At 49.2% G+C, this 25,546-nt stretch overlaps 1 protein-coding gene across 10 annotated transcripts in view; it reads left to right on the forward strand.

Moving 5' to 3' along the window:
- The window catches only part of KCP (kielin cysteine rich BMP regulator), a 109,203-nt gene that overhangs the window by 66,788 nt on the left and 16,869 nt on the right, over positions 1 to 25,546 (forward strand). For 9 of the 10 annotated variants that reach the window (XR_008314711.1, XR_008314710.1, XM_053288764.1 and 6 more), the window contains 12 exons: positions 34 to 116; positions 1,112 to 1,285; positions 2,740 to 2,919; positions 6,211 to 6,481; positions 9,115 to 9,197; positions 10,709 to 10,879; positions 13,871 to 13,964; positions 16,097 to 16,270; positions 19,292 to 19,374; positions 21,186 to 21,306; positions 22,194 to 22,276; positions 24,565 to 24,664. Coding sequence is in view for 8 of the 10 variants with exons in the window: in XM_053288764.1 (XP_053144739.1) it covers positions 34 to 116; positions 1,112 to 1,285; positions 2,740 to 2,919; positions 6,211 to 6,481; positions 9,115 to 9,197; positions 10,709 to 10,879; positions 13,871 to 13,964; positions 16,097 to 16,270; positions 19,292 to 19,374; positions 21,186 to 21,306; positions 22,194 to 22,276; positions 24,565 to 24,664 (1,617 nt within the window). In the remaining 2 variants the exon portion in view is untranslated. The remainder of the gene's footprint in view (positions 1 to 33; positions 117 to 1,111; positions 1,286 to 2,739; positions 2,920 to 6,210; positions 6,482 to 9,114; positions 9,198 to 10,708; positions 10,880 to 13,870; positions 13,965 to 16,096; positions 16,271 to 19,291; positions 19,375 to 21,185; positions 21,307 to 22,193; positions 22,277 to 24,564; positions 24,665 to 25,546) is intronic. The other variant, XM_053288757.1, reaches the window with a different exon arrangement.

The following is a 25,546-nucleotide window of genomic DNA, read 5'->3' on the forward strand; positions in this document are numbered from 1 at the left end:
CTTGGCCCTGAGAAGCTGCTCCCCTTTCTCCAGGCTGCAGTTTCCAGGGCCGCGAATATGGGGATGGAGAGACCTTTGCTGCCCTCAAGAAGCCCTGTGAGGAATGTCGCTGCCTGGTAAGTCTTGAGGCAAAGCCGAGAGGCGGGGTTTGACTCTGGAGCAAAGTGATAGGGCTGGGGGTGGCGTATTGGGCTGAGTGTCATGACTCCAGAACTGGGATTCCACCACTTGGGGGGCTGAGGCAGGCGTTTCAGAGGATGAAGGGATGGAGACCCTGTGACTGAGATCTCAGGAAACCCCATACTTCCAATACACCACACACACAGACACCAGGAGAGACAGCAGTCATTCCCACCACCTTGAACCTGGGACTTTGTAATGAGAGGGGAGGAGGCAGGGCCAGATTATGACGTGCTGCACAATTTTGGCCCTCCTGCAAATGCTAGACTACAACTCCCATAATTCCTGACTATTGGCCACTTTGCCTGGGGATTATGGGAGTTGTAGTCTGAAAACAGGCTGGAGGGTCGAAATTGTGCAGCCCAGGCCAACATTGTGTCTTAAAAGGCCCCACAGCACTACAAAACAGGTCAGAAGTCCCACCCTGGTACACTGTCTGAAGAGGCAAACACTGCCTGTAACTGTGTTGGGTGGGCTTTGGTCTAAACCAGGTTCTAGTCAAATACAATTTCGATGTAGCTTACAGTTATTTCTGCACAGATTTAGAAACTCTGTATGATCGATCATTGTGTAGCCATTTAAGTATATTTTTGACTGTTTCAGAGTGATAGTGTCTGTTCTAGAGGCTTCTTCTCCCTTTCTCCTTTTATTTTTCAAACTGTTATGTAAAAGTTGAAATTCTTTTTGGTATTCAGAGGCCCCTTATAATGTGACGCTCTAAGCTGTAGCTTACGCAGCTTGTGCCTAAATCCGGCTCTGGGAAAAGGTGTGAGGGCTCCCCACCACCACTCCACATGGGTTTGGGGGCCAGTCTTTGCACAGTGACTGTGTTTAGCAAGGGGGCGGGGCCTTCAACCATCACCTCCCCGAGGCCAGTTGGTTCCCCACCTCACACAGAAATACGCACTTGGCACTCTCTCTTCCTTCCCAGGCAGGTGATGTGTCCTGTGGGCCCCGCCTGTGCCCCATGCCACTCTGCCCTCACCCGTCACGTGACGCATGTGGGTGCCCCACCTGTGACGCCTGCAGCTTCCACGGGCGAGACTGCCAGGATGGCGAGCGCTTCCCAGACCCCCGGGACGCTTGCAGCCAATGCAAGTGTTTGGTAAGGAATGGGGCCAATTGGAAGAGGAGGGAGGAGGGCCATGGCCTGGGAGCACTACTGGCCTTCCCCCCAGCAACATGGTGCTATGGCTGACTCATGGCCCTATCCTGCTTAGAGATGTGCACAAAATTTGCATGATTCTGTTTGGAACCATTGAACAGAGTGGAGATTCATTTGAATCAAATCGATTCGATTCTGGGTGGATTTGAATCAATTAGAATGGATCTCCACTCTGTTCAATATTGTAGTTTCAAATTGAATCTATCTGAATTGGGTTCAAATTTGAATGGATTCGTGCAAATTTTGTGCACATCCCTAATCCTGCTTTCTCAGACTCAGCACCTCCCAACAGTACAAAGCACCTTTACTATTATTATTAGTTATACACCGCTTTTCAGCAAAAAAATAAAAAATAAAATAAAAAATAAAAATTCTCAAAGTGTTTTCTGTAAGGGGAACAAATCAAGAAGAAGAAGTTTCCCTGTGCCCAAAGAACAGTCTAAATGGCACAGTGTAAAAAGACACAAAGTAAACACCAGCAACAGCCACTGGAGGGATGCTGTGCTGCGGTTGAATAGGGTTGGTTATTTCCCCCTACAAATATGTTTTTGGGGAGAAAATAATGTTTGGGGGGATAGGATAGAAGATCTTCTTGATATATAATTCTCATAAACGTACCCATTGCTAATCCCATGTGTGGCAGCTCTCGTGAGAGTTTGTGAGCAGCTACCGGATAGAATAGCAACAGGGATGGATGAGGAAATAGGGATGCCTACTGACAGCTGGAGGAGGCAGCAGCGAGTCGGCCTGGCTGGCGGCAGCAGCAGGAGGTGGTGGTGGGCTGGCCCAGCCCGGCCACCAGGAGGAGGAGGCCGCTGCCGGGGCGGGAGGAGGTGGTGGGCTGACTTTCCAGTTGGGCCACCAGCCAAAAAGCGCCGGGTGGGTGGGAGAAGGGGAGGAGAATAGAAGCGGGCCGGCTGGCCCACCAGACAGAAAGTGCGGGGAGGCGAGAAGTGGGTGGGGGGAGAAGTGGGCCAGCCGGCCGACCAGCCACAAAGCCAGGCCAGGGGTGGCGGGGGGGGGGGAGAAAAAGGCAGCGGCGGTGGGTGGGCTGGCCGGAGGCACAGATGTTCTGCACCTGACCCAGCTAGTATGGATTATTCAGTTTGATGCGGGGAATTCAGTAAAATGAGGGGGAATGGCTGAAGGAGAGGATGTCGAGGGGGGGGGGATCTGAACCCCTTTGGGGTTTACCTAGTACTTTCCTGTCCCTAGAACCGGGAGACAGTGTTTTGTAGCTGGCAGAGTTCTTGCTCTGGAGAATCCAGTCACCTCCTGTGCTGACTATGGGGATAACTGATACTTGCAGCAGAAATGGGAGGCTCTGAGCATCTGAAATGTACAATGCAGACGCTGAGGAAGGAAATGACAGGTCGTCACTCCCTCCCCTGCAGGGTGGCACCGTGACATGCTTGCCTGCCCCCTGCCCCCCCACGCCTTGCCAGAATCCAGCCACTCCACCTGGCCAATGCTGTCCGAAGTGCACGGGCGCCTGCCGCTACCAAGGGCGGCTCTACAAGAGCGGGGAAGCCTTCAGTTCACCTCAGGATGCTTGCCACACCTGTACTTGCCTGGTGAGTGAGTTGGGGTGGGTTGGCACCTGGTTGGGCAGAGCCTTTTCCCAGTGCTGCCCTCTCCCGGGCAACAAGGACCTGGCCTGCAGTCCCCGTAACAGGAATTCCTAGATGTTGTTGACTACAGCTCCCATAATCCCCAGCCAAAGGCTGCTTCATCTGAGGATGCTGGGAGTTGCAGTCAATGACATCTGGGGGTCCCTGCAATAGGGTTGGTGAGATGGGGTCTGGTAGCCTCCAGGTTGGACGAGCACCTTAGGCTGAACGCAAGGCCGTCTTCTAAAGATTGCTCTTAAACTATGACTGGTCCCTCCAGAAGGTAGCAAGCACGAATTGTGCCCTTTGCTAAACAGGGTTCACCTTGGTTTGCATTTAGAAGGGTGACTCCATGTGACCACTGTTTGCTGTATGATATTCCATGTAGGGAATAGGGTCATAGCTCATTGGCAGAGCATCTGCTTGCATACAAAAGGTCCCAAGTTCACTCCCTGGCAGTATCTCCAGGTGGGGCTGGAAAGAACTCCTGCCTGAAACTTTGGAGCGCTACTGCCAGTCAGAGCAGACAAGACTGAGCTAAATGTACTAAAGGTCTGACGGTATAAGTCAGCTTCTTCTGTTCCTATGAGGCTGCTAACAGGGAGGAGCAGGACAGATCCTATTACTCTGGCCCTCAGATCCCTGCAATGAGTACCACTGAGTTTCTGCTCTAAAACTCAGAACACCGTTGACCAGTGTTCCCTCTAACAGGGAATCCCAGATGTTGTTTACTACAACTCCCATAATTCCCAGCCAAAGGCCATCACAGCTGGGGATGCTGGGAGTTGTAGTCAACAACACCTGGAATTCACTCTCAGAAAGCATGCTGCCGTTGACTCTTGATTACAGGAGGAATGCTTCCTCCCATTCCTCTCTCTGAATCTCAGTGACCACCTGCTGCAGGGCCTTCTCTGCAGTGGCACCTCCCTGTGGGATTCTCTGCTGAGGAAGGGCAGCAAGGGCAGCCCAAGCTATTACAGCTCCTGAGGTGAGATGCCAAATGCTGCCTTGCCTCAGGACTCTGATGGGGGCTAGCCCTCTCTCAGAATCGATCCATGCAAGCTGTGACAGTGGCACAGCAGACATGAGGAGGGGAAGTTGCCAGCATCCTCCTTTGTGCTTCCTGCAAGCTCTGCGATGAATGTGAGGAGAGGCAGCCCTTTCAAAGTTTGCAAGGGTCAGATTGGCCCGGGTGAGCTGTTCTGATAGTGGCGGAGACTGCGCAGTGGAGAGGGTGCACAGTCAATCGTACATTAATGCATTGGCCATAGGCCATCACAATAACATCAGGATTAAAATAGGGACAACTCTGTCTGGAAATCAGTGACAGCTGTCATAAGATCATGATAAAACAAAAGCTGTATGGATAAAGCTTTTCATACAGATTAACGAGGGAGCATCTTGCCATCCTGCTGTCGTCCCAATAATCTGCCACCTGAGGCAGCCACTGCCTCATGGAAGGGTTCCTCATGGAACCTGACCCTGGAGGTCAGGTTGGCCAGCTCCCTCCAGCTGCCAGAGACACCTATACAGAGTCAGTTGTATGTTCTGCCAGTTGATTCCCAGGCCTCATTGAAGGCACTGGTCCTGATTTAGTACACACACACATACACGGCTTTTCAGCCTTGTGGGAGACTTTCAGGTAAAAAGCTGTGGCCATCTCCCAGACAACCTTGGCCCCCAGATATTGAGTTGGTCATCATATTGGTTATCAAGTCCAGAAGCCGTAGGAACGAACATCCAGCCAGGATCCAAGCCCCGTGAACACTCCTGTGAAATGGCAGGGTGTCGGCAAAAATTTAGGTAGGAGGAGGAAGACGTGATCATGTGCTAGCCAACCCACATTGTATCCCCAGCACTGTATCGAGGGTGGAGGGAAAGCTTGTCCAGCCGAGATCATGGCCAGCACCCAATCACTTAGGAAGCTGCCTTATACCGAGTCAGACCACTGGTCCATCTAGCTCAGGACTGCCTACACAGACTGGTAGTGGCTTCTTCAAGGTTACAGGCAGGAGTCGCTCTCAGCCCTATCTGGAGATGCTGCCAGGAAGGGAGCTTGAAACCTTCTGCATGCAAACATGTAGATGCTTTTCCCCAGAGCGGCCCCATCCCCAAGGGGAATATCTCACAGTGCTCACACATGGAGTCTCCCTTTCAAATGCAAACCAGGGAGGACCCTGCTTAGCAAAGGTGACAATTCATGCTTGCTACCAAAAGACCAGCTCTCCTCCCATAAGGAAGCTGCCTTATACTGAGTCAGACCATTGGTCCATCTAGCTCAGAATTGCCTACACAGACTGGCAGCAGCTTCTCCAAGGTTGCAGGCAGGAATCTCTCTCAGCCCTATCTTGGAGATGCTGCAACCTTCTAGAGGCAAGCTGGCCGGTCCTCTTCCCAGCGTGGCCCCATCCCATAAGGGGAATATCTAATAGCGCTCACACATGTCTCCCATTCAAATGCAAACCAGGGTGGGCCCTACTTAGCAAAGGGGATAATTCATGCTTGCTACCACAAGACCAGCTCTCCTCCTACTTTGATTTTTGCCAACACTCTACCATTTATCAGGAGTTTTCATGCATGACCTGGAGCCTGGATGGATGCTCTTCCTCCAACCTAGAGTGAGAAACCACCACCACCACTACTACTACTACTACTACTACTACTACTACTATTTATATTAATATTTATATACTCCTTTTCAACAGAAGTTCCCACAGTGGTTTACATAGAAAAATAAAGTAAATAAATAAGATGGTCCCCTGTCCCCAAAGGGTGCACAGTCCAAACAGAAACATAAGGTTAACCTGCTAACTGGGCAAAGAGGCACCTTTTACCGTGGTGATTCTCTTTATTTAGCAGGGGGAGAGTAACTGGCCCTCTCCACCCCCAGCACAGTACCTCCAGTGACTGTTGCTGGTGTGTATCTTATGTTTCTTTTTAGAATGTGAGCCCTTTGGGGACAGGGATCCAACTTACTTACTTACTTACTTACTTACTTACTTACTTACTTATTTATTTATTTATTTATTTATTTATTATTCCTCTGTGTAAACCACCCTGTGCCATTTTGGAAGGGCGGTATAGAAATCAATCAATCAATCAATCAATCAATCAATCAATCAGGGAGACATCAGCATCAGCCGCTGAAGGGATGCACCCAGCCTCCTATGATCTTAGACACTATCCACTGGTGTGTGGGGATGTGGTGGGGCTGCCCCATTACCCTGCTCCTCTTTCCCTCTCCTTCCTCCACAGGCTGAAGTTGTAACATGCCAGCCAAAGCCCTGCCCGCTGCATTGCACACACCCGCTGCCCCTCGCGGCTCCTGCCTGCTGCCCAACGTGCGAGGGCTGCTTCTATGAGGGCCAGAAGCATGCCGACCGGCAGACCTTCACCCTGCCTTCCGGTCCCTGCCGGCTCTGCACCTGCCTCCGTGGCAACGTCGTCTGCACCCCGGTTGTCTGCCCCCAGGCGTTGTGTGCCAATCCTGTCCGAAAACCTGGCCAGTGCTGCCCCAAGTGCCCAGGTGAGGAACTCGGTGTGTTTGGACATAATGTGGCAGTAAGTCTGTCGGCCTGCTCAGGTGCTCAGATCGACTTCTCCTTGGTGTACCCTTGCCATCGGAGGTGAAGGGAGTGAGAAACAGAGCAAGGGCCTTCTCTGTAGCAGTGTCCTGTCCAGGGGCGTAGCTAGGGGAGAGAGGGCCCATGCTCGCCCCTCTCCCCAGCAGCCCCTCGGAGTGAGGGAGATAATGAAGGAAATAGGGAGGGAGGGAGATGGGGGGCCCTCAGAAGCTGGGGGGCCCAGGTTCTAAGAACCCATTTAATATAATATAAGAATTAGGGGTGTGTCCGAACCGGTCTGGAGGCCATTCTAAAGGCCTCCGAACTTCCAGACCGGTTTGGACTTGGCTGGTCCGGGTCCGGGTGGGGGGTCTTCCTTTAAGGGTGGGAGGGCTTGCTTACCCCTCCTGCCTCTTTGCCCCCTCCAGCGCCCGTATTCTATTGTATAATTGGGGCGCTGGAAACCAGCCGCCTTCGCCGCCCCCGCCCCCCCGCGAGCGGATTACGGGCAAAGAAAAGCTACTCCCGCCCTCCCACCCGCCTCCCCCCCGAGTGCTCACCACGTTTGCCGAAAATAGAGAGGAGCTCGCGAACAGAGCTCCTCTCTTGCCAAAGTCTCCGGCCCAACTGGGGCCTTGGGCGCGCGCGCACGCGCGATAGAACTCCTTAGCTAATAGAACTTTCGCCGGAGGCCCAGTCTACCCGCCGGGCCTCTGTTCGCGAGCAACTCTCTATTTTCGGCAAACGTGGTGAGCACTCAGGGGGGCGGCGGGCGGGAGGGCGGCAGTAGCTTTTCTTTGCCTGTAATCCGCTTGCGGGGAGGGGGGGCGGCAGAGGCGGCTGGGGCGGCTGGTTTCCAGCGCCCCAATTATACAATAGAATACGGGCGCTGGAGGGGGCAAAGAGGCGGGAGGGGTAAGCAAGCCCTCCCCGCCCTAAAAGGAAGGCCCCCCTTCGGTGCCAGTCCGGACTGCTCCGGACCATGCACATCCCTAATAAGAATCCAATGATAGCTACACTCCTAGTCCTGTCTGTGGTACTCCATTCTAGGGCTGGGTGAATGCAGGCAAACCTCATTATCACTAGGCGGATTTACATATCCTCGGTCAAGTAATTGACACCCGACCTCAGCACATGGGGAAAAACTGCAAAAAGGGGTTAAATTTGCATATCTGTGGGTCGGGGAGGTGGCCAGAAATTACCTTGGAGGTCATTTCCGGCCACCATTTTGTAAAAGGGAGCCATTTTGTGGCTCAATTAGTAAATAAAAACCATTTTTTCCTACAAAAATTGTGGTATAATGGAACAATTTGGACTTCTGGGGGCATTTCTGTACTACCGGAGGCCCGTAGAGCATGGTAGGGCACTTTACTTGTTGTTTCCCCTGGTTTTTGCCCCATTTTACCATAATTTCCCAGCCTCCAGGAACCTAAAACTCCACCCTGCTATCCCCATTGACTTAATGCCTTGGTATCTGTGGTTTCATTCTCCGCGGTAGAAACAGGGAACAGAACCTCCACGGATACTGAGTTCCACCTGTATTGGGAGCATCCAAGGAGTGGGCAGGGAGTGACGCAAGGGAGGCTGGGAAGTCTCCTCCCTTCCTATGGAGGAAGCTCTGGGAGGAACTACATCCCACAGGCATCCCTGGACTACCCAGCCTCCCTGTGTGTGTGCCCAGCCTCCGCATCACTCCGCCCGCCCCATGGATGCTCCCACTATTCACCGCAGCCACCCAGCTCTCCCCACCCCAGTGCTTGGATGGCTTTTAAAGAGGATTTGGGGGCTGGAAGAGTCTTTGGAGGTTTTCTAATCCAACGCTCTGCTTGGCTCATAAGGTACATAAATAAAAAGGTAAAGTGTGCCGTCAAGTCTATTTCGACTCCTGGCGCCCACAGAGCCCTGTGGTTTTCTTTTGGTAGAATACAGGAGGGGTTTACCATTGCCTCCTCCCGCCCAGTATGAGATGATGCCTTTCAGCATCTTCCTATATCGCTGCTGCCCAATATAGTACTGGCAGGGATTAGAACCGGCAACCTTCTGCTTGTTAGTCAAGCATTTCCCCACTGCGCCCTTAGGTGGCTCCCTTAGCCAATAATCTCTCCGATCCAATCCCATGACTATTGTGGGCGACCGGCATAGCTGTCCCGTCTGCTGACAATCTGCGAGAAAGCCGTGCCTTTTTAATATCAGTCTTTTTCTAACCTATTCTAACTTAAATCAAACATAGATTGTCAGCAAATGACACCAAGAACTTGGTGACATTTTTAAACCTCCTGTGGACAACCTCTTACATTTCTCATCAGAATTTGTGCTGAAGGTGGAATAAATCACCCTCTGGAAGAGCCCTGGGTTTCCTGAGCTGCAGAGGGGTCTTCTGAGGGGGGCAGGTCTTCCTGCATGCCTCTCTCCAAGCTGAGTTGTCCAGGAGGCTGAGGCAGAACCCTGACTTATGGAGGATGGGGGGCGAGATGAAAGAGGGACATTTCAATCCCAGTGCTGGGGTCAGCAGACACACAGCCAAGACCAAAGCAGCAAGGGAAGAAAGGGGATGCTACGCAGGGATTCCTAACCCCTCTCTCTGCTCCTCCAACAGTGTGCCAGCATGCAGGCCAGGAATACCCAGAAGGCTCACAGTGGCTTTCATCTCTGGACCCTTGTCAGCAGTGTTCCTGTGTGGTAAGACCCAGCCCCACTGTGTTCCCCACACCACTTTTCTAGCCATCGGCTCTCGCCCCCTTAGGAACATAGGAAGCTGCCATATACTGAGTCAGACACTTGGTCTATCTAGCTCAGTATTGTCTACACAGACTGGCAGCAGCTTCTCTAAGGTTGCAGGCAGGAGTCTCTCTCAGCCCTATCTTGGAGATGCTGCCAGGGAGGGAACTTGGAACCTTCTGCTCTTCCCAGAGCAGCTCCATCCCCTGAGGGGAATATGTTTCAGTGCTCACAAACATAGTCTCCCATTCATATGTAACCAGGGCAGACCCTGCTTAGCTAAGGGGACAAGTCATGCTTGCTACCATAAGACCAGCTCTCCTCTACCCATTTTCTTGCCCTTTGTCTGTTACTTTTCAGAACCAGGTGCAATCCTTTTATCAGCAGATGACTTCCAGGCTAACAAAGCGCTCACAGGCTCGCACTAATGCAGGGTGGGCCCATCTCCCCTTCTCCTGGAAGCTCTCTGTGCAACGCAAAATGTGTTCCTGAAACTCTCGCAGCAAATATGTCAGGGACTGTTTCCAGGTTGCACAGACTAATTCCAGGGGAAGGGGAGACAAGTGAATGCAAGTGCCTTGCATGAGCTGGTCCCGTGGTAGCAAGCATGGATTTCCCTCTTTGCTAAGCTGGGTCCACCCTGGTTTGCATTTGATTGGGAGACTACATGTGTGAGCACTGTAAGATCTTCCCCTTAGTGGGTGGGACCGCTCTGGGAAGAGCACCTGCTCGCTTGCATGCAGAAGGTTCCAAGTTCCCTCCCTGGCAGCATCTCCAAGATAGGCCTGAGAGAGACTCCTGCCCACAACCTTGAAGTAGCCGCTGCCAGTCTGTGTACTGAGCTAGATGGCCCAATGGTCTGACTCAGTATATGGCAGCTTTCTGGGTTCCTATGAGCAGCAAAGCAGTCTGAAGAGCAGCTGCAGCACCCGGGCTTCTCACAAAGCGTGGCTGCTTCATTCGTCCAGATACTTTTCCCTGAAGAACTTGGATGCCTTCTTATGCGTCATGACTTTCAAGCATCTATCAGGCATGCCACCCATGTGTCAAAGGCTCATTTTCTTCTTGGTGCCTGTCCTGCCCCTCTGGAGTTCTCATAATCCAATGGCCAAATTTGAGCAATATAGGGTCATTGTAACATATCTTAACAGAGGGACTTTGCATTTGAATTTACTCATATATCAGAACAGCCCTGCTGGATCAGGCCCAAGGCCCATCTAGTCCAGCATCCTGTTTCACACAGTGGCCCACCAGATGCTGCTGGAAGCCCACAGGCAAGAGCTGAGGGCAAGCCCTCTCTCCTGCAGTTGCTCCCCGGCAACTGGGATTGAGATATATCGTGCTTCTGTGCCTTTACATTTTTGTAGGGTGTTTTGTTTTTAAATTTTGTCTAAATGGACTGGCAAAGTCCTCATTCCAGGCAACCAGCTGCACCTGCCCACACAGCTCCCTCCTCCCCTGTCTCTTTGCAGCATGGGGAAGCTTCCTGTAGACCAGTGCCCTGTGAAGACACATTCTGTTCCCATCCCGCTCCAGCGCCAGGGCAATGTTGCCCTCTCTGCCATGACTGCCTCTTTGAAGGACAGCGCTATCCCCACGGAGAGGCCTTCAAGCCCGAGTCTTGTCTCCAGTGCACCTGCCAGGTGAGTTCCCACCTGGCCTGCTGTCTGGGTCGATGATATGGCCTCCAGTTGTGTTGGCTGTTGCTTAGGGAGTTGTCAGAGCACATGCTGGGCACCCCAAAGGTCCCAAATCCAGTTCTTCCCCTGTCTGCTTCCAAAGAACTCAGGGCTGGAAAGACTTCTGCCTGGATCTTCAGAGAGCTGCTGCCAGTCCGTGTAGACCAGGGATTCTCAACGTTGGGTCCCCAGATGTTATTGGACTTCAACTCCCATAATCCCCAGCCCTAGTTGCCTTTGGTTGGGAATTATGGGAGTTGAAGTCCAATAACATCTGGGGACCCAACCTTGAGAATCCCTGGTGTAGACAACTCTGGGCTAGGGAGACCAATGTCCTGACTCAGTATTAGGCAACATCTGGTGTTCATGCAATACAGGCTAGCAGGGGCCCAAATGTGCTAATCTGCAGAATCCCAAACAGCAGGGATCTCCCCATCTTCCTTCTAGGGCAGTCAGTGATGACGTCCCCTCCTTGAGATGGAAGAGGAGGCAGGCACTAAGGTGTCCTCAGTGTGAAAGGGAGGGAGGGCTGTCCTACATCTCTGGGCTCCTCCAGCTTCAGGTCAGGAAGCAAGGCCTGTGTCCATTTTTCACCACTGAGAGCCAGGGAAGGCATGTGATATGCTTCATTTTTCCTCCTCCTCGCCCTTCCTTTTCAGTGTCTTCCTTCCTTTTTTAGCCTACTTTCCAGTAGGCTGATGAGATCACCAGGCATTCTGTGTGTGAGTCTATGTGTCCATCCGTGTGTGTGCCCCTCCGCCATCAACTTCTCAATGCCTGGACCAATATGAACCAAATCGGGTAGAGTTGTAGGGACACACAGGGACACCTCAACAGCATAGTTTGTGATGCTGTCATCCACTCCGATTCAAGATGGCAGACACATAAACATTTGAGGCAAAGTGGGCTAACGTCTACCGCCTAACCCATTTGAACCAAATTTGCTACGGCTGTAGGGACACATAGGGATGCCCCAATGCCGTAGTTTGTGATGATGTCATCCACTCTGATCCAAGATGGCGGATGCATGAATCTTTGAGGCGCAAGTGGGCTAACTTGTGGACCATCTAACCGATTTGAACCAAATTAGGTACAGTTGTAGGGAGTGGAGCATAGGGACACCTCAATGGTGTAGTTTGTAATGCTGTCATCTACCCCAATCCAAGATGGCAGAAGTGTGAACGTTTGAGGCGCAAGAGGTCTAACTTGTGGACCACCTAACCGATTTGAACCAAATTTAGTCCAGTTGTTGGATAGTGAAAGGAAAGTAGGCAGATTAGTTCTTACTAGAACAACTTGATTTTTTGTCCAACACTTTTTGAACCACACAGCATTAAGGTGCGGGATATTCAAAGCTTTTGCACAAGTTTAAAATGCGGTTTTACTCTGTGTATATTGCTGCAGGCTTCTGTGCTACTTCTTAGTGCTCTTGCATTCCAAGAACCTTGGCACTCCAGCTGTTGTTGAACTTGAACTCCCGTAATCCTCAACAACAATGATGGGGTTGTAGTTCAACAAAAACTGGAGTGCCATGGTTGCCTACCTTGTCCTAGTGCAACCTCACCATCTGTACATACGCTGAGCAGGGACCTCACACAATTTCTGCAGTGCCACCTGCTGGCCAGCTCCTGCATTCCAAGAAGAATCCACCCTTTTTCATTACTACTTTCAGGGTCGGAGCCACCATTGAGCGAACAGGTTCAAAATTGGAGCCCCTGTTGCGCATGAAGTCACATGCAAACTGGGCATGGCCCGATTGCCAGAAGGCCTGCCCCGTCCGCCCTCTTTCATTTCCAGGCAGTGCTTGCTGCCTGACAGCATTTATTTCCCTTCCTCTCCTTCCAGCAAGGGAGAGGAAGGGAAATAAATGCAATCAGGCAGCAAATGAGAATGTGAGAATGTGTATTTCTTAATGCTGCCTGAAATGAGAGGGGGAGCGCTCGTTTAGGGCTCTCTGGAGCCTGAGCCATGCCTCTGTACGTGTGATGTCACACCCATGGGGCGGCACTGGTGGGGCCGCCGGGGTGGGCGGAACACAGGCTGCCTTTCTGTTGGCTCCACTACTGACTACTTTTGTGGCATCTGGAGCTTTCCCAGACAGCGGGCTTGACCGCAGGTTTACTGTAAGGCTTTACTGCAAGTTCAAGGCATATCGGGTACCCGGATGCAAAAAGTGGGTTTTTCAACCCCAGACATACATTGGGCTAGGGGAAAACCGGAATCGTGTATGGAGTGCCCTTTGATATGTCGCATGGACTTGGGGGTAAATCTGGCCAATATGTGAACTCACATCCTCCATTCTGGTGGAGATGTCAGCTAAAAAACCCATCTGGGAATGCTCCTTGGGGGGAAAGTAGTTTCATCTCTGAATGCAAGAGCTGGCCAGCAGGTGGCACTGCAAGAAGCGTGCAAGGTCACAGCTTGGTGTGTGTCCAAGAGTGTAATAGTGTGCTAGGGCAAGAGGGTAAGAGCATGCTAGGAAAGTGTGCAGAAGCTTGTAGCCATGTGTGTATGGGAAGTAGAATTGTACTTGGAACTTGTGCAAAAGCTTCTATTATCCCACACATTATTGTGGTAATGAAGTAGCCGCCCCCCCCCTTTTTTTTGTCCACTTACTTTGTTGCAGAAGAAGTAAAAACAACAACAACCTTCTACCTGGGAAACCAGCAGCTTCTCTCCCCAAGATGAGGCAGATAAGCTCTTTCTCTCCTGCACTTTACACAGACGTTTAACCCAAACAGATTCCTGTGGATTGCTTTTTAAATGAAGGTGGAGGGTCAAAGGAGCTGACCATACCAGATCTGTGGTCCAGGATCATGTGTTTTGTTTTTAGTTTTTAAAGGGTAAATGCAGCTCAGGGTATGTAAGGGCGGGAGCTGATTCAGATCAGAGCCACCGTGGAGGACTGCCGGGGCAGGCTAGCTAAACTGATATCCTTCCCTTTCCCCTGTGCAGGATGGAAATGTCCGCTGTGAGATGATCCAGTGCCCCCCGACAACCTGCTCTCACCCACTGACAGAGCCTGGGGTCTGCTGCCCTCGCTGCAAAGGTACCAGTATGCTCAGCCTGACAGGGACTCTGCTGCTGCTTAAAGCCATTATTGTTGTTGTTGTTGTTGTTTACACAGTCAGACAGGTGTTATTGACTGGTTTGATTTATCCAGACATCGAGTCCTTCCCAAGGACCTGGGATGGCTGAATTTTATTGTCAATTGTTATAGATATCGTCGCAGAATATAGGCTGTTCCCAGTAAAGCTGCTTTTTGTAATTGGCTGATGGTGATTTCTATGGCCCCTATGGTGTTGAGGTGCTCTTCAAGGTCTTTTGGAACTGCACCCAGGGCGCCAATGACCACTGGGATTATTTTGGTCTTCTTCTGCCACAGCCTTTCAATTTCAATTTGTAGATCTTTGTATTTGGTGATTTTTTCTATTTCTTTTTCTTCTATTCTGCTATCCCCTGGTATTGCTATGTCGATTATTTTAACTTGTTTTTCTTTCTTCTCAACTACAGTAATATCTGGTGTATTGTGTGGCAGAAGTTTGTCTGTTTGTAGTCGGAAGTCCCATAATATTTTTGCATCTTCATTTTCTACCACTTTTTCAATTTTATGGTCCCACCAATCTTTGGCTATAGGTAGCTTGTATTTTTTGCAGATGTTCCAGTGTATCATCTCTGCTACTTTGTCATGCCTTTGTTTGTAGTCAGTCTGTGCGATCTTTTTACAACAGCTGATTAGGTGGTCCACTGTTTCATCTGCTTCTTTACAAAGGCGGCACTTGCTGTTTGTTGCTGATTTTTTAATTTTGCTCTTATTGCAATTGTTCTTAGTGCCTGTTCTTGTGCAGCCAGTATTAAACCCTCTGTTTCTTTCTTCAAGTTGCCATACTTAAGCCATTGCCAGGTCTTGGTGATGTTTGATTTTCCAGTTATACTGTGCAAATATTGACCATGCAGTGGCTTATTTTTCCATTTTTCTGATCGGTTCTTGACTTATTTATTATTATTATTATTATTATTATTATTATTATTATTATTATTATTGGGAGGGGGAGGAATTATCATTGCAGTAGCCATTGCCCCTGCACACATGTAAGCACTGCATAAAAAATAAGGGGTGACATGTTGCTCAACTGTGTTCATGGAGCATTTATGCCAGAGAGCTCCTGACCTGCAGTGCAGCCCCATCAGTGGTGCTTACAGTAGTAGTAAGGGTTACATGTTGTTATGTAGTGTATGTAACGATTACAGTACAGAGACAGTAGTTACATGTTGTGGTTATATAGTGTATGTAATATACTACTACATAGTATATTGTAGTAGTAGTAGTAGTAGTTACATGCGTCCAGGGGCACAGTAGCAGTAGTAGTTACATGTGTGCAGAGGTGTAGTAGTAGGCATTAGATACAATAATTACAAAGTAATAGTAGTACTTACATGGACACAGGGCATAGTAGTAGAAGTAGTAGTTACACACATTATGTAGTGTATGTAACTACTACAGTATGGAGGTAGTAGTTACATGTAGTCGTTATATAGTGTGCAACTGCTACAATACATATACTACTGCATATATACAGTAACTGCTACAGTTACTGTATATGTGCTCAGGCACACAGCAGCAGTAGTAGTTACATGTAGTAGAAGTAGTAGACATTATATGCAGTAATTACAAAGTAGTCGTACTTACATGCACACAGGGCATAAGAGTAGAAGTGGTAGTTACACATGTAGTTATGTAATATATGCCATTACTACAGTGCAGAGGTAGTAATTACATGTAGTAGTTATATAGTTGCTATAGTAGTAGTAGTGGTAGTTACATGTGCCCAGGGGCATAGCAGCAGTAGCAGTAGCAGTTACATATGCACAGAGGTGTAGTAGTAGGCATTATATACAGTGATTAAAAAGTAGTAGTAGCAGCACTTACATGCACATGGCATAGTAGTAGAAGTAGTAGTTACACACGTAGTGATGTAGTGTATGTAATTACTACAGTGCAGAGGTAGTAGTTACATGTGGTAGTTATATAGTGTGTGTAAGTGCTACAGTAGTAGAAGGCAGCTTCCTCTGTTTCTCTCCCTGCCCTTTTTGTATTCTGTGCAATTGAGCGTATTAGCAGCTGGTCACGGACTGTAATAAAATCTCATTGGTTCGTTCTCTCCCTGCCCCTCTGCACAGGCTGCACGTACGAGGGCCGGGAGCGGGCCGACGGCAGCAGCTGGCTCTCCTCCTCCGTGCCCTGCATGGCCTGCATGTGTGTGGACGGCGTCGCCACCTGTGCAGAGATCGTCTGCGTGAGCTCCTGCCTCAATCAGATCGAAGTTCCTGGGGAGTGCTGCCCACTGTGTGCAGGTCTGGCATTGGCGTGGAGGGACATTGGAAGGGCAAGGCAGCAGTGCAGGCTAGGGGTGTGCACGGAACCGGGCAAGGGTGCCTCGAAGGGGTGGGGCGGTAGGACTTTAAGGGTGGGGGAGGTGCATTTACCCTTCCCCCCACCCCCCCACCCACCCCCGGCGCTGGAGTTTTGTAAAATCCCTCAGGCCAGCAGCATACCTCCCTGCCACCTCTTCTTCTTCTTCGGCCGGAAGTGGCTTGAAGTACTGGGTGCTCGTGCCCTAACTGGCTCCCCTTCTCTGGAAGTTTTCAAACAGAGGCTGGACAGCTATCTGTAAGGATGCTGGAGCAGTTCCCTGCACTGAGCAATGGGCTGGCCTAGCAGTCCTCCAAGGTCCCTTCCAGCTCTGAAATTCTATGATTTTGTGACCAGCCGGAGCTCACCAGCCAAGTGTTGCGGGTTGTGGTTGCAGGCGGACAGAAAAACCAGGAACTGGACTAAGCCCCTGATAGGCCATCATACTTGCACATGGCTTGGGGAGGAGAGCTGGTCTTGTGGTAGCAAGCATGAATTGCCCTCTTTGCTGAGCAGGAGTCACCTTGGTTGCATTGGGATGGGAGTCTACATGTGAGCACTGTCAGATGAGCTAAATCAACCAGTGGACTGACTCAGGATAAGGCAGCTTCCCATGTTCCTATGATGTTCTGCTCTCAGTTTAATGGAACAAAAATTGTGCAGAATTTATGTAATTTATCCTTACAGTGATACAAGAGTCAAGGAAACTATTCTTGGATTGAGGGAGAGAAATAGGGGTGTGCACGGAACTGTTTCTTGTGGTTTGGTTCAAATTCAGACCAAATTCAAACCAAAACACCTGTCCGTGAACTGGTTCAGTCGAACCAACTGGCGGTCCGGTCCATTCAATCAAACCGAGTCAAACCAGCTCAATCCAGTTTGACAATGGGACAGTTTGACAATTACAAGAAAAGGGGAATTCTGTCTTTAAAAACCTCCTATGGGCAGCTGGGGGCGGCAAGAGGGCACCTTACTGGTGCCAGCAGCAGTTCCTCTAAACTACAGCGTTCTTCCCCAGCAGTGCAGCCCACATGGCGGTGGCCACACAGTTGGGGGGGAATACCAGGGTTTAGAAGAGCCACAAGCTGTAAAGTGCCCTCACTGCCCATCCCCCAGACGCCCTTAGAAACCTTTTAAACTACGGATTCCCCTTTGCTTGTTAAGGAAAATTCTCACATGATTCCTCTTTACAAGCATAGTCCTTTGAACCATCAAACGAGTTCGAACCGGTCCGCAATGGACTGGGCCCGATTCGGTTTGAACTCAGACCAGCTGCCTTTTTTTGAGGCCAGTCTGGTTCAAGTTTGAACCAGTCAAACTGGGTTGGTTTGAATCGAACCTGGTTCTGTTAGAACTGGTTCTGCACATCCCAAGAGAAATGTATGTTCAGCTTCCTTTAATGCAGCCTGCCCAAGAATAATCCTTGATCTCACAGTGGAGACCTGAATATGTTCCTTCCCAGCCTGTTCTCTGGTGCGTACAAATTTCCTTTGTACAATCAAGACATAGTCAGGGATAGCCTCTTTTGCATATTATTTCTGAGGCCCCCCCCCCCCCGGCAACTTACTTAGCCATTACTTGATTCCTGCAAGGCTGCAGACAGGTAATAGCAAATGGTTGTGAAGAGGGAGTACAATGGGGTGTGTACATCTATCCCATTCTTGCCTCTGGTCCAACTGGTCTGACAGGTTTTAAATTGAGTCAAAAACCTGCCACACCTGAATGACCAAAGAAAACAGTGGGTCAGAGGGAAAATATTATTTGTATTCATTTATGTATCTATCATATTTATAAACCCCCTGATATATACATCTCTAGGCAGCATACGCAATCCAAATTACAATATAAATATAAAAACAAGCCATTAAAACACTTTCACAGAATAAAAACAATTCATATCAATTCACAGAGTGAATTGATATGAACATATGAAACAATGCCTCCCTCAAGTAACTTACCATTGTCTTGAGAAACTATCGTCTCTCTCCTACGTTAAGGTTTCATAGTTTCCTTCCCAAATATTTTGAATTGCAAAACAGCCAAAACTCTGGCAATTTGACATCTCTAATTGCCTCCACTATTCAGGAGGGTGCAGCTCAGAACCAGGACTCCGGGGTTCATTTATGGGAGAGGCTTCTCTCCTTCTTCCTTTCTTCCTCCTGCTGTTTGTTTCCACTGTGGCCCTGGAGCTTGTCTCTTGTATCAGTGTATGTGGAACTAAGGAGGAGAGGAGAGCTGGTCTTGTGGTAGCATCCCCTTAGCTCAGCAGAGTCCACCCTGGTTGCATATGAATGGGAGACTAGAAGTGTGAGCACTATTAAGATATTCCTCTCAGGGGATGAAGCCGCTCTGGGAAGAGCAGAAGGTTCCAAGTTCCCTCCTGGGCTTCTCCAAGACAGGGCTGAGAGAGACTCCTGCCTGCAACCCCTGTGAACTTGGCAAAGAAGCAACTTTTTAACATGGTGATTCTCTTTATTTAGCAGGGGGAGAGTAACTGGCCCTGTCCACCTCCAGCACAGTACCTCCAGTGACTGTTGCTGGTGTCTATCTGATGTTTCTTTTTAGATTGTGAGCCCTTTGGGGACAAGGATCCATCTTATTTATTTATTATTTGTCTGTGTAAACCGCCCTGAGCCATTTTTTGGAAGGGCGGTATAGAAATCGAATGAATGAATGAACCTTGGAGAAGCCGCCGCTGCCAGTCTGTGAAGACAATATTGAGCTAGATAGACCAATGGTCTGACTCAGTATATGGCAGCTTCCTATGTTCCTAGGAGAGGTGGAGCAGCAGGCAGGAACATTAACTCAGTAACAAAAGGAGAAGGCAGGTAGAGGGAACAGCTACATGGAAGTGCTTGTTATTACAGCATGGAGTAGGAGCAGGAAGGACTCATGTGGGCGTCTCTTTAAGCTTGCACTTTCCAGATTCTAATGCCTTCCTGACTTGGCTTCTCTCCTCCCAGACTGCAGTTACGAGGGCCGTGTGTATGGACCAGGTGAGAGTTTCCAGCCTGGACGGGATCCCTGTGAACTCTGTACCTGTGAGGTGAGGACCCAGTTCTTGAAAAATCATGGGGCGGGGGGCAGTGCTTTCTGCCAGTTGGTGTACTCATGAAAAAGTCCCTTAGCCTGCCTGTCACTTTATACTCCCAAGTAATAGTTCTGCGGCTCTTTGCCGATCCAGTTGCACACCACAAAACAATAGCAGAACCTTTCAGAAGGAGGAGAACCAATCGCTTTCCCTTCTTCTTCCAGGAAAAGAACTGGGAGGTGCAGCAACGTTTTAGGAAGGAGAGCTCGGGAGGAAATGGGGGGAGTCTCTGAGGGAGAAATTCAGGAGGATATTTTGACCAAATTATTCCCAATGCAGACCTCCTCCTGCAGCCTCAAGCCCCCTCCCTAGCTTGAGATGTATCTCCTGGCTCCTGAGGTTAAACCTGTCTGTGTGTGTTGTCACAGATTGCCTCTAATTAGATGACTTTTCACATCACAGTATCTGGATTAGCCTCAAGCTATATCTGGAAAGTGCAGGATCTGCAGAGCTTCAGTTCTGGAGAATACAACATCTTGTGAGTTTGTCTTGACTAGGGTATTGTATTGACAATGTTAAAAGAGAAAAACTTCTATAAAAAGACTAGTTCACTTCTATAGCTTCTAGTACAGCATTGATTGATTGATTGATTGATTGATTGATTGATTAAGTGCCATCAAGTCGATGCCAACTCTTAGCGACCACATAGATAGATTCTCTCCAGGATGATCTGTCTTCCACTTGGCCTTTAAGGTCTCCTATTGGTGTATTCATTGCTGTCGTAACCGAGTCCATCCACCTTGCTTCTGGTCGTCCTCTTCTTCTCTTTCCATCAACTTTCCCCAGCATTATAGACTTCTCAAGGGAGCTGGGTCTTCGCATAATGTATCCAAAGTACAATAGTTTGAGCTTGGTAATTTGTGCCTCGAGTGAAAATGCTGGATTGATTTATTCTATGATCTATTTGTTTGTTTGCATACATACATAGATACAGCATACACAGAACCTAATGCATAGGACATCAAAATGGACTTGATTATAAGGGGCTTTGCATAAAGATAATTTCAAAGAGGATTAGCACTGCAAAAGGAGTCACGCGAAGAGCCAAAAGGCAACCTGACATCTATGAATACAGTGAACATTTATATAACCCTTTTCAACAAAAGTTCCCAAAGCAGTTTACATAGATATAAATAAATAAAATGGCACCCTGTCCCCAAAGGGCTCACAATCTAAAAAAGACACCAGCAACAGCCACTAGAGAAATGCTGTGCTGGGGATGGGTAGGGCTAGTTGCTCTCCCCGCTGCTAAATAAAGCCCTTTAAACCACTTTAAAAAGGTGCCTCTATGCTCAGCTGGCAAATTTACCTCCTTTTATCCTAAAACTTTCTCCTGAACAAGCAGAAACTTCTAAGAGAAATATGTAACTCTTCCAATCCTTTCTTTATAGAAAACAAGTTGTCAAATAGAGATCTCCCATTATTCTTTTGTTACTCTAACGTACGTCTATAATGAACCCTTTCAGGTCAACTTAAATCCCTTCTCGCATCCTTATGTTTGAGGAGCAGGGAACAACCTAGAGAGCTAAACAGGCTCAACTATCTAGATCTTAAAACCGTCCTGGAAAACACAGACTTGATGTTGCAGGTGGAAGGGTTACAGGTAAAATGTCCATCATTTCCTAGGCCAGTGTTGAATCGAACGGTGGTTGGTTTTTTTTAAAGGAAAGAAAGAATGGTTTTATTCCTGATATCCATGGCAGTGTGTATTGGATGAGCCTGACCAAGAGCGACCCTGACCCCTCACCCTCCATTTTCTTCCCCAGCTGATGTCAAACGGGAAGCAACATCTGCAGTGCTACCGCAAGCAGTGCCCCAGCCTCTTGGACTGCCCCCGGGCACAGATCCAGCCGCCTGGTCCCAGCCACTGCTGCCCAACCTGCGCTCGTGAGTCACCTCCCAATCTCTCAAGCCCAAGCAGGAGCCGGGACAGGGGGGCGGATGCAAAAGAACACTGCCTGGCCGAGACATCTCCCATCCAAATCTCATCTCTGCCATGAGCTCACTAGGCCAGCCTGATCCCTTGGCCTCAGCCCCACTTGGGGCGGGGAACGGGGTTTGCTTGGCCTCTGCCTCACCTGGGTGATAATACTGGCTGCCCTTCTCAGTACAGGATTCCTGAGATCATGTTGTAAAACACATACACTAAGGTGCAAAGCTTGTGTGTTCGTTTGTTATTCTGCTATGGAATGACTTTTGTTTTGTTTTGTTCTGTGGAATTCTCTGCCATGGGATGTGGTGGTGGCCACCAGCTTGGATGGCTTTAAAAGGGGCTTAGACAAATTCATGGAGGCCAGGTCTATCAGTGGCTACTAGTCTGTTGTCTATAGGCCACATCTAGCCTCCAAGACAAGAAGCCTCTATATATCAGCTGCAGGGGAGCAACAGCAGGAGAGAGGGCATGCCCTCAGATCTTACCCATGGGCTTCCCAGAGGCATCTGGCGGGCCACTGTGGGAAACAGGATGCTGGACTAGTTAGACCTTGGGCCTGATCCAGTGGGGCTGTTCTGATTGATTGATTGATTGATTGATTGATTGCATTTCTATACCATCCCATCCAACAGCTCTGGGCGGTTTAAAAAAAAAAATCATTCCAAAATCAAACTTAATACTATAAAATCTAAACCATTCAAACCCGTTAAAACCGTTTAAACAATTAAAAAACCCTGGAAGGCCAGACCAAACAAATAAGTCTTAAGGGCCCTCTTAAAGGCCAGTACTGTATTCAAACCACGAATTTCCGTCCTTACGTTCTTACGCTTGGCTTTTGCAGAAGCCCTGAGCAACTGCACTCCCTCCCTGGGGGGCAACGAGGTTCACGCCACCGACGAGCCGTGCTACACGTGCCACTGCAAGGTGAGGCCCCAAACCTACGACTGGTGACTGGGGGACAGTGAGCGGTTTCAGGTGGCATGAGATCTCCTTCCTGTGTCCTGCTGTCAGGCCTGAACTAGGCAAGTGAAAGATGCACACACACCCTTCTTTCACCTCTTCTGTTTGCTCTGGAGGGGCTCCAGGCAAACTGCAGTCTTTTCTGACAGGGGTCTCTCCAGATCAGGCCTGCACAACTTCGGCCCTCCTGCAGATGTTGGCCTACAACTCCCATAATCCCTGGCTATTGGCCACTGTGGCTGTGGATTATGGGAGTTGTAGTCCAAGAAGTGGATCAGGCCTGCTCTAGATCCATAAGGTCATAAAGGGAGACTGCAGCCACAGGCCGGGATGGTATGCTGGGTTGAAGGAGGACAGTTGCATCCTACTAAATAGCCAATGAAATCTAAATTAAAAGCAATTTTTAAATGCTCCTTTTAAAAGGAGGGGTTTCTGCTTCTTTTAAAAATCAAGGCTAATGGAGCCCCTCGGGGGGGTGGAATTCCAAAGACGGGGAGCCACTTCTGAGAATACCAGGGACAGAGTCTTCTTTGTAGCGGCTCCCCAGCTTTGGATCAATGAGTTGTAGTTCTAGTGATACAAACAATGGAGAAAAGCACTAGAAAGCCTGCCTAAAGAGGAGGGTTTTCTTTTTTAAATTGTAAGAGAAGGAGCCCAGGAAATTCCCTACTAAGTGGGCAGTCCAAAGCTGAGGGGCCATAACTGAGAAGGCCCCGTCCCTGGTCCCCACCAACGGGATCTGCATCACTGATAGGACCAAGACTAGGCTCTGTGTTGGTCTGATGGCCTCCACGGATTCATATGTGCAAATGCAGTCCAAGCAAACTGGTAACCAGTGAAGCTGCCACAGGATGGGTGTGATATTTGTGTCAGAGTGGCACCCACGAGCATCCTTGTGGCAGCATTCTGGGCCAGCTGAAGCTTCCAAATAGTCTTCAAGGGCAGTTCCACATAGAGTGCATTGCAGCAATCCAGTCTGGATATGACCAATGCATGGGTAACTGAGGTCAGATCCAGTTTCTCCAGGCAGAGTTCCAGTTGGCAGTAATTCACAGTTTTAAATAGAAGTCCCAAGTGCTGCCCAAAAGGCAGCCAAAACAAATTAATGCACGTGAAGCACAATCACTTATTTTAGTTTGTGCAAAAAATATTATTTCTGCCACAGGAGGATGGGAGAAGCTAAGCTAAGCCCGCACCTCCCCTACAAGGGAAATCCTTCTCAGCCACACTCCACTGAGATTTTACTTGGTTCTGCCCAGATGCTTTCCAGTTCCTTTCACCACCATATGGTCTAGAAACCTGCTTCCTTTTAAAAAAAAAGTAAGTTCTGCTAAAATCTGCCCCGCCCCCCGGTGCCGGAGGCATAGCAAGATTGGAATGGGCCCAGAGACAAGATTTTAAAATGCCCCCTCATGAATGAGGCTGAATAGTGGTAACAAAAAGCATAGAATTTTTATTTTATCTATCTATCTATCTATCTATCTATCTATCTATCTATCTATCTATCTATCTATCTATCTATCTATCTCCTATGTGCCACAATAGAACGTCATCCTGAATTATTTTTTTAAAGGTTTTGTAAATTGTGGACGATGCAAGTCATTTAATGGTACTAGAGATACTTACTAGAGAAAGACATGCTGTTCTGGTAGCTCCAGGTCTCAACACTCACATCAGTTTTGGAGGATGAATACAACTGAAGAAAGCCAGGGCGGGTGCATGGCTGGGGGAGTCAGTCATGTGACTTGCCTCTGGGGGGCCCCCCCAAGGCAGTGGGTCCCCAGCCCACTGTCTCCCCTTGCCCTATTATAGTTACGCCCCTGGTAGGGTGCCAAACTTTGTGCTTGCACAATTATTTATTATTATTTATTTATTCAGTTTCTATACCGCTCTTCCAAAAATGGCTCAGGGCGGTTTACACAGAGAAATAACAAACAAATAAGATGGAACCCTGTCTCCAAAGGGCTCACAATCTAATGGCTGTCCTGGAGTGCAGCAGAGCAGACAAACCGCCCTGTTGCAGCATTATCCAGAAAAGACTGCCTTCCTCCTAGACCAGGCCTGCTCGACTTTGGCCCGCAGCTGTTTTTGGACTTTAACTTCCATAATTCACAGTGGCCTGTAGCCAGGGATTATGGGAGTTGTAGGCCAACATCTGCAGGAGGGCCGAAGTTGAGCAGCCCTGTGCTAGACATTCCTCTGAGCCTGCCTGCGTTGTCTCCCATCCCAGCTCTTGTCTCTCTCTTCTGCAGGATCTGACATGGGTTTGTGTGCACCAAGGCTGCCCGCTGTTGAGCTGTCCAACTGCTGAGCAATTCACCCCTCATGGAGCCTGCTGCCCAATCTGTGATGGTGACTTATCTTCTCCCCTTAACCACTTTCTCCCTCTCTGCAGGAAATCTTAACCACACTTGGCATTCTCTACAGCAGGCCTGCTCAACTTCGGCCCTCCTGCAGATGTTGGCCTACAACTCCCATAATCCTTGGCTATTGGCTACTGTGGCTGGGGATTATGGGAGGTGTAGTCCAAAAACATCTGGGGGGCCTAAGTTGAGCAGGCCTGCTCTACAGCCATGAGCCCAAGGTGGCAGGTTGCCTGGAACTTACTGGTAGTCGTGGGGATTGGAATGCACCTTGGGCAAAGGTTAAAGAAGGGGGAGGACCATAGCTCAGTGGAGGAGTGCCTGTTTTGCATGCAGAAAGCCTCAGGCTCCATCCTGGCGGACAGCAACTCACTGGAGCCCTTCCTGGAAGTGGATTTCTTCCAGAGTTCCAGCTCCAGCTGGCTGTTTCAGAGCCAGAGCCCAACCTAGAAATATAACGAAGCTGCCTTACACTGAGTCCGACCATTGGTCCATCTAGCTCAGCATTGTCTACACAGACTGGCAGCGACTTCTCTGAGGTTGCAGATAGGAGTCTCTCTTAGCCATGTCTTGGAGATGTTGCCAGGGAGGGAACTTGGAACCTTCTGCATGCAAGCAAGCAGATCCTCTTCCCAGTGGCCCCATCCCCTGACTATCTTACAGTGCCTACATGTAGTCTCCCATTCAAATGGAAACCAGGGTGGGCCCTGCTTAGCAAAGGAGACAGTTCATGCTTGCTACCACAAGGCCAGCTCTCCTCTCTCATGAACAGTTTCTGCTCTTATCTGTTTCACACCTACAGCCCCATTCTCTGCATGTCCATTCTGAAGTAAACCCCACTGAATTGACTCCTGGAGTCTTAGAGGTTCCC

This window comes from Hemicordylus capensis, chromosome 2 (assembly GCF_027244095.1).
Source record: "Hemicordylus capensis ecotype Gifberg chromosome 2, rHemCap1.1.pri, whole genome shotgun sequence".
Taxonomy (NCBI): Eukaryota; Metazoa; Chordata; class Lepidosauria; order Squamata; family Cordylidae; genus Hemicordylus; species Hemicordylus capensis.